The sequence below is a fragment of the Corvus cornix genome, chromosome 4 (genome assembly GCF_000738735.6).
Source record: "Corvus cornix cornix isolate S_Up_H32 chromosome 4, ASM73873v5, whole genome shotgun sequence".
Lineage (NCBI taxonomy): Eukaryota > Metazoa > Chordata > Aves > Passeriformes > Corvidae > Corvus > Corvus cornix.
Window position 1 is genome coordinate 53,074,982 of NC_046334.1, and position 9,643 is coordinate 53,084,624.

The 9,643-nt window shown below is 34.8% G+C and overlaps 1 protein-coding gene across 1 annotated transcript in view; it reads left to right on the forward strand.

The window, feature by feature from the left end:
- Positions 1–6,056, forward strand: part of LOC120409958 — a 44,469-nt gene extending 38,413 nt beyond the window's left edge. The window contains exon 3 of the mRNA XM_039551586.1: positions 277–6,056. Within this exon, the coding sequence (XP_039407520.1) occupies positions 277–669 (393 nt within the window). The 3' untranslated portion in view covers positions 670–6,056. The remainder of the gene's footprint in view (positions 1–276) is intronic.
- Positions 6,057–9,643: the final 3,587 nt, after the last annotated feature.

The window sequence follows — 9,643 nt, forward strand, 5'->3', positions numbered from 1 at the left end:
GAAGAATTAATAACACTTTGAGAATCCCTTGTCTTTGAAGCCATGAAAAAGTATACATTAATTTTTTTTTTAAAAAGTGGGTTTTATTCATTAATTATGAATATATGTGTAGATGCATGTGAAAGAATATATATTTCATAATATATGAGAAACAATGCCCAGCTAAAACTTCTTGTTATATAAATATATCTATATACCTATATATATATATGTGTGTGTTATATCTTTCTGCCTAGAGTCAATCTATTGGCTAATATTCTATGATCTGCTCCCCAGTGCATTCAGGAGCGGTGCATTCCAACAAAGACAAAGTCAGGCAAAAACACCAGGAGGCCTGTGTGGATGAACAAGGTCAAACTCAAACACAAAAAAGAAGACTACAGAGGGTGGAATCAAGGACAGATAGCCTGGAATGAATACAGAGAGATTAACTGGGCAGCCAGGGATCAGAATACAAACACTAAAGCCCTAATGGAATTAAACCCACCCATGAATATCAGGGCAACAAGAAAAGCTTCTATAGGTAAGTTGGCGATAAAAGGAAGATTAAGGATGATATGGACCCTCTCTGGAAGGAAATGGATTACCCAGGAGATGAAGAAGACTGAGTTATCCAATGACTTTTCTGCCTTGGTCTTCAATCGCAAATGTCCCCGCCATGCTGCCTGAGTCACAGGACATAAAGTCAGGGACTGGGAGAACAAAGAATCTCCCACTGTAGAAGACCAAGTTAGACCACCTAAGGAACCTAAAGGTGTGCGAAACCATGGGACCTGATGAGATGCATCTGTGGGTACTGAGGGAGCAGTGGATGAAGCAGCTGAGCTGATATCTGTCATATTTGAGAATTTTTGGTGCTCTAGTGAAATTCCCACTGACTGGAAAAGAGGAAACTTTATCCCCCCCATAAAAGGGATAAAAGGAAGACCCAGGGAACTACCGGTGTCAGTCTCATCTCCGTGCCTGGAAAGATCATGAAGCAGATCCTCCTGGAAAGCGTAATAAAGCACGTGTAAAATAAGGAGGTGACTGATGACAGCCAAGATGTCTTCACTAAGGGCAAATTTTGCCTGATGAATTTGGTGATCTTCTATGACATGGTTAAGGCATTGGTGAATATGGGAAGAGCAACTGATGTCATTTATTTGGACTTGAGCAAAACATTTAACGCTGTCCCACATGACAACCATGTCTCTAAACTGGAAACATGGATTTGACAGATGGAATATGAGGTGAATAAGGAATTGGTTGGATGGATGCACTGAAAGACTTGCAGTCAGTGGCTTGATGTCCAAGTAGAGACCAGTCTCATGGGTGGTATTCCTCAGGAGTCAGTCTTGGGGCTGGCACTGTTTAATGTCTTGGTGACATGGACTGTGGGATTGAGTGCACCCTCAGCACGCAACACCAAGTTGTCTGGTGCAGTCAACATGCTGAAGGGAAGGGACATGTCATCCTTGGCTGGTTTGAGAGGTGAGCTTGTGCACTCTTCATGGATTTCATGGGTCAGGGCAATCCCAAGTATGAGTAACGGGCTGCGTGAAGAATGGATCAAGAGCAGCCCTGAGGAGAAAGAGTTGAGGGTAGCAGTGGATGAGAAGCTCAATATGACCTGGCAATGTGCACTTCGATATATAGATAGAGACATACTGAAAAGTTTTAGCTGGGCTTTTTACCACGTTTTATTGAATGGTTATATAACATTTTTTTCTCTATGACAGTGAAAGTGTCTGTTTATTGCTTCATTTTTAAATTCTTTTTCAAATTCTGAACCATCTGTTGAATATTGTGAAAGACCTTTCATGAAAATTTGCATAAATTACATAATTAGGGCCTGTGAACAGAGCAAGAACTTTGCTTTAAGCTCAGAGAAATAATAAATTTGCTAATATAAGTCAAAGTCTAGCACAAACATTATTTTAGTGGAAATACTAACAATATTGATCAAATTATAAAGGAAAAAGTCTAGAAGACAATTGCTTCCAGATTATTTTGGATTTTTTTTCACACAGGAATGCAAAGTTATTAAAGGGGACTAAGTCTATAATCTGATTTCCAATTCTTAAAAAACTCTGTTGGGTGATAAACTTGTAATGAGAAAACAAACTAATTAAACTGTCTAAAAGGCCTGATCCTTCAACAGATTTTTTTTTTTTAATGAAAAAAACTTATTGAGCGAAACTTGAATTATCTTACTACCACCTTAGTTTTGAAGATACCTAAACACACACAATATTGCATCCTTTTTAGCTGTCAGCAAAACCAGTTGAAAAGGCATCAATGCTAATTGAATTTATATAAATGATATCTATCCAAGTGATCTAGGGCCTTTGCAAAAAGATACATAAACAAACAGAGAGCATTTTGACTGAGGGCTTTTTTTCAGACAGTTAAAACTGAAGATAGTTGGAAGTTATCTAAAAAATAATGCCTTAAATTTTCACTTTTGATTAACTGTTAAATATCAGGAATACTGTGAATGATAATTCATAGAAAAAATCACTGTGAAAGGTAGATGGGACATAAACCAAAGACAAACAAGATGTTTTCTCATTGTTTAGCATTATTCATTTCTGGACTGAGCTCATTACCGGAGACATCAATCAAGCAAAGGTATTTATCCAGTGAAGCTGAATGTATTTTTTGCATCCTGACAATTCATTTGAAAATATGTCGCATAAGGAAAAGGGTAGAAGCTCAGAATATATGGTCTTGGGCTTCTGCTATGCAACTTGCAGGATTTGACGCCTCTGTGTGTGTCTATTTGTAAAACTAAACCAAGCCCCAGATGCATCTCACTTTAGTAGTACTGAATTAGATATCTCCACATCCAGAACAACTTTCCTCCATATCCTCCTTTATGCTGCATGTGCCAACGTCATTGTCTGCCGTAGGCTTGCTTTACAACAGATTGTGCTGTTTTGCTCTTATGTTGCAATTCATTTTGGCTTCCAAGTGGAAGTGGTACTAATGCATTTCTTAGGCACTTACTATAAAAACAATTTGTCTTGTTGGCAGTTTCAGATACTCAGGAATGCTATGTACTTGTCTTCACTTTGCAGATCATCTTTTTTTGGCACTTAAATATCACAGGAGGAACTTCCTGACTGGAGATAGCACTTACCGTATTACATGAGCTGTGCATTCTTTCAGGCTCTAGGGCTACATATAGCGACAAGCATTTGGCTCTAGCAGGCAAAACAAAAATGAATAAATTACCTCAGCAGAAAAATTCAGGTCAATATAGTTTTGAGCTGCTGAAAAATCACTTGATTTTTACTACCCCTTATGAGCTCTATGGGTCCAGTATTTTGATTGGTTTTTTCTCTTGTAGTGCTGTCTTATACAAGACCAAATTTCTTTTCATTATAGATAAATTAATGTTTATTTCCTCTTATGAATGTAGTTCAGCTTCTAGTTCAGTTCTAAATTTTTTTAATTATCATTCCATTGTTAAATAACACAGATATAAAAAAAGACACTTTTTTTTTCACGTGTCATGTTTCCAATGAATATAAACCTAAAAGGGAGTAATAATACTGATTTTTACAATTAAAGCTTGCAATACAGGCAATTCTAACTTGGTAGCATAAATTTAGAAACTAATTCTTTTTTTTTTCTGTGATAGAGAATAGTTAATTATGATTGCTTCAGAAAGGAAATTAAATACCTGCCTTATACTGAATACATAGATGAGCACTCTTTTTGCAATCCCTTGGTTTGAGACCACTCCTTGGTATTAATTGATCATGAAGAAAGGCAGAGAAAAAGTCATGAAATGGTGTGCAAGGCATAGTAAAACTTTCAACTTTTCTCTGTACTATGCCTTTTTTGAGAAGCTGAATGTCCAGTAAAGCAGAAAACAGAACTTGCAAAATGAATGGTGGTGATACAATACAATCCTCCCCCTAGAAAAGCATTCAAAAATTAGAGCTAGAGAATGTGTAAAATCAAGGTGTTGGAGAAGAAAAACAATAACCTCCCAAGGGAATATGATGACAGAATGCTGGATGTAAAATTCACATGAAGAATAAAACAGTATGTATTAATAATGGGTAAGATAAATTTGTACAGAATCAAATGGATCATTTGCATCAGACTTAGAGGAAAAGATATTCAGCTGTTTCTTTCACCTCCCTTTGTAAGTAAAATAATATATGTTAGAGGTAGGAAAAAGTATCAGTAATAATAACAAAGAAAAATAAATGTATGCTGTCATTATCCAAGTAGGATATTTAAATAGCAGTACTGGAGAGCGAGGAAGATCTGCTGGAAAGTAACTGCAGATATGTTGCAGACATGTGGCTGCATATCTAGGTCTGTACCAGTACATATGTGTCATATGGTCTTTCTCCATTTGCTAAGATCTTTCTCCTTGGTAAACTCAGCCACTTGCTTGGAAAGCAACAGCATATGAAACAATCTCTGATAAGTGTATTGTGGAGACATCTCATGTATTGCGGAGCAGTTTCATAACACATTAGTTGGTATATACTTAAAGTTGGCATATACTTAAAATGTTAAGTCCCATATCATGAATTGTTGCTGCAGGAGTGCAGTGTATTTCACACAGGTGAAACTTAAGCTACCGTAGTATTGTAAAATATGTATCAAGCTAGTAAATGAGTATACTAATATTTCAGTTTCCCAGAAACTCTTTTCTATGCTTTAGGAAGGTTCCTATTTTCATTCTGTTTATTCATTCCCTCAGTCCCTTAGATAAAGGTAGAATGGATTGTCCATTCAATAAAGCTGTGTGAGCTCAGCTACTCTTTGAATCTCTAAATAAACAGTAATTCAGGACTTCACTTTCAAGGGGTATGCAGTCTTCGTCCTTAGGATATCACAGCCAAAAGACATCCAGACTCTGCTCATTCAGTTTCAAGAACCTGAAAGAGACAGGAAATTTGGAAACCCTGGAAACCCTCTAATCTATTAGTTCATCTTATTACTGAATGATAACCGCACTTCTCAAGGTTAATTCTGCTTTTCAGTATCCTTTTACTTGGTCTTATATTTAAGTGATATTTTGTGGAATGTTGTTACTTAGATATGAAAGTAGATTTTTTGTTTTCAACCCATATAATGGCATTTGATTACCTAAAATAAATGCAACATCAGATGTATGTAAGAGGGATTTAAAAAGTGGAGTTTCAGAGTTTACACTGTGAATGAGGTGCAAATAAAAATACAGTGGAGCTTGCAAATACTATTATATTTGTAGCTGTAACAGCCTTTCCTTTAGAGACTTAGTCAGGGAACTGAAAATATCAGTGTTCTGTTAATTTAGGCAGAAAATTTGAATGTGCGGACTTCAGAAAGAAGAGAGAAGGAAAAATGTAATGAAATTTGACAGATTTCTAGAGATTACATTAGACTTAGAATGCCTTATAAAATATAAAAATACCTGGTTTTATATCTTCTGGCATGCATGGTGGCTACCAGCTCATCTAAAATGTAAACAGAGTCATTATGGTTTTGATGGTTGGGTTTTGGTTCGAGGTTTTGTTTTAGTTGGGGGTTTTTGTTGTGGGGGAAGTGGGTTTCCACACGGAAAGTACCATTACAAAGTTATTTTTTAAGTGCAGACTCATTAACAAGTATAACTTCCCCACTAAAAATATTTTTCCAATAGTTCTGTCATGCCCACTCTAAAATTTTCTAAGCAGATTAGACATAAAGCATATTTTAAAACATAAATTTTGTTAATATTAGTGAAATAAACTGTTCCCGTCAGATCTGCTTCTGTGCATCTCCCGTACCCCGATGGATACATGAAATATTAAATACCTAGATATATTTTGACTTAATTTTTTACATCTGCAAAGTGGAAATTTAAAGAAATTAGATGTCTTGGACAAGATCACGGACAAAATACAGACAGGCCAATGAACAGAGTGTTCAGAAGGTGTGTCTTGTGAATCAACAGATGTTTTTAATGTGTTTTTGAATGACACATGAGCTTTGTTGCATTTGTAAATTATTACTGTTGCTGTTTCACAAGTAGAACCTGTGTTTTATAATAAATAATAAAGGATCATGTGCATTTTTTTTAATTACGGATGACTATATGATACACCCCTGCGCTCCAAAATGTCTTCCAAATCCTCCATATCAAAGTAAAGAATTCAGCTGTTTCTCAAGTGCTGGGCCTAAGTATTAGCACATTCTTATACTTTAATTAATTCCTTATTGAATTAAAAGAAATTGTTTTGTTTTGTTGGGGTTCTTTTTAGTAATTTATTCTTTTTTTTGTTATATCTTAGTTAGAAGAACCCAATTATGCTTTAAATTCTTCCTTCTCTGAAATCTCTGTCTCTCCTAACCCTAACTTTCGTGAAACAGAAAACATTTGCTATCCAACTCTTCAGAGTCAATCAATCAATCAATCAATCAAATAAATTTTTTTCAGTTCCATAACTTTAATCCTAAGATTTTCTACTCTTGCATTATTCAATTTTAATCTATTCAATTCACTCTAATCATAAAAACACACTGTGAAAATATGTAAAGAGAAAATGTAGCATCACATAGCACTGAGTAGTTTTGCTCAATATATCGTGAGGTTTAAGTCAGTTTCAGTTGTAGCTCAAAATATTTCAGTGGAAGTTATTGAAACAAAATATTGAAACAAATTTACAAAGTATATAATATAAGTAATGAACATTAGCATATTTTTAGCTCTGCCACTGTTCACTCTATAATAAAAATATTTTATACTACGGCCTAAAATATCTAAAAGCAATGAAACAGCACAAGAGGTCTCTAAACTGGCTCTGAATTTTCTTTTAATGTATTGAAGTTAGCCTGAAGATAGAACTTTGTTTATGTGATTTAATATTTATAAGGGTAAACAAACTTCACAAAGTAGTACATATTTACATCTCTAACTAATTGCTCCCAGTAATTAGTTAATTGCATTACTAGGGGCTGCAAAGCATTCATGAAAAATATTTTCTGCACATACAGTGATTTACAAACTGAACCTGGACTTCATATAGACATAGTGCATCTATTGTAAAATAATTATACATAATTTATATGCACTTATTCTTTGTGTAGAAAGCCTTACTGATATCAAGTAGCTAAAACTAATTAGTTACCAAGGCACTTCTGTAGAATTTTTTCTGTGCCTGCAAAGTTAGCAATAGTGTAACAATATTGTTTCCACTTTTACTTGCATTTTAACATTATTCAAAATGATATCATATGCAAGTTTGATTCAATCTGAATGCCAGAAGCACAGCAAAAAAAATTTCTTGTATCAAGAAGATACAGAGAGAATCTTGTACCTCTCACATTTATTCTGGGGCTTGCACAACAGAATAAAGAGGTTAAAAATGCAAATATTTTCTAGATTTTATGTTCATCCATAGAATTAATTTGATATTATATTTAAAATCATAGATTATAATTCACTACTGAAAGCAGTTTAAGATGCTATGAAATGTCAGATTATTTTAATCATACTATGACCTCTGTTTTAAATGTCTGTATCTCTACAGCTTGTGAGTGATTATGACAATTCACTGAAAAAAAGGCAGGTTACCACAGCAGGCACATGTAGCATACATGTAAGTATGAAGAAAATGATACAGTTTTCTCAGAAAGTAGAAGGATTTAAGTTTTTCTAAGTAAGGCTCTGATGCTGCATGTTTTGCCACAGAGCTAAAAATGCTTTTTGCTCAAGGTGGGGGAGTCAGGTGGTTTAGTAAGTCTACAGATCCAGATTCTAATCATGTGTAGAGTTGGTTATACATATCTTCCAAATCCACACTGATAAACTCCAACAAGCTTCTTTCAGGGATTAAAGCAGATTTTAGGATTACATATACTGCAACTGTTTGAGAAAGAATATTGTAACTATGAGCAAGACATGAAATGAGTGACAAAGAACTTTTTTGAAAGCTGTATTCGAATATTGTTTAAAATTCAGATAAATATACAAACAAAGTTCTGCCTAGGGGAAATCAAACAGAAATTAAAGTAAGGAATGAGTACCATAAGAATATCATTCATCTAAAGTATATAATTCCTTGTATAAATAAAAAACCTCTAAATCTCCCTTGGAAAAAGAATGGAAACATGAAATGAAGGTACACATATCACCCCCAACCTTGTTTTTTAACAAAAATACAAAGATTTTATTTTTCTAAGTTACACTGCCATAAGAAGTTGATAAGAAAAGAAATCATAGAGGTCATGCCTAGTTTCGTTTTGTCTCAATTTGTCTTAAAATATGCTAGGTGCCATAATTTACTGTATGTAGAAATAAATAACTGTTGCTGACAGCTTTCCACTCCCCCATGCCATTCAACAGTGACATTTGATTCTTATTTAGGTCCATTCTGGAAAGCCTCTCTGTTTGACCAGGTCGGTACGTAATATCAACTGAACAGTAGAGAATGCATATTTCTGCTTTTCTTGGAATTCTGAAATATATTAATGGAATAATATACTTCTGTTAATGAAATTTATCTGGAGCATAAGATTAAAGCTACAACTCTAATTACTATACTCTAGTAACCATGGAATATAGATTATTAGCATTCACTGAGGGATGAAATTTTCAGGTAGCTGGCACTTGAAGCTAACTCTACATTTTGAATGTAAAATGTGTGGGTTTCATCTTGTGGTGAAAATTATCAGTTAGAAAGAAGGAGACCTCTGTTCTTGTCCTGTTTTTCTTGTTCTGTTGTTCCCTCTTGTGTTTTTGCCTTCTTCATGAAAGAGCTCATATGCAATGCTTTGAGCAGAGCATTACTCAATGTAATGCCCATGTTTTATTCAATTCACACTAGCGGAAACCTGCTTTGATTTGTTTTGTTAACAAGCTTGGTAATCATAACATCATCTGTTATACTTCCCATGACTTCATGGTATTTCATTGCCTCACAACAGAACATTGAATTTATTTTCAAAATGGGTTGGAGAACTGAAGAGGTAGAATTATCCTCATTTTGTGACTGAAACATTGAGATGCATTATCAGATAAATCAAAGATTGGTTTGAATACCTGGAAAGTCATTCTCAGAGTACTTAGCCCTTCAGTTTGGGCTACTGTTCCCAGTATCTTCAAATGTAGCTGCACACATTCTGTAGTTCAGCTGGTAGCCATTCATGGCATTAATTGTACTCCCAGAAAAGGATGAAGTCAAAACTTGTTGCATGAAAAAAGTTGTGTAAATGGTATGATTCAAATGTTCTACTTTGTATCACAAAATTTTTGCATGTCTGGACTCTGACAAACTCAGCTTGAGGAAAATCTTGAGGGAAGTAGCTCTCCATTTTCCTTTTTTTTAAAGAGTACACCGAAAGACATTAAAGGCTCTCAGTCTTTAAAGATGGATTATTTAGAAAACACATAAACAGAAACAAGGTAATCCTTTTTGTAAAAAAATCAGATGTTGTCTGTTTCAAACATCAAAATTACCTGAGGCTTTAAACAATTCTCCTTTTCCTCCACCATCTCCTTTTTTCTAGCTTTGCTTTTGAATCAGAGAACTCCCTGTGTTCTGGGTCAGAAAACCCCATAGATTCTCCCTAGGTCTTTAAAAAAATTTATCTTGCACAAGTTTGGCTTTTGTTTCTACCTAACAGCAAGCCCTTTGTTTCAAACACGGTCTCCATCTCCCTCATCCTA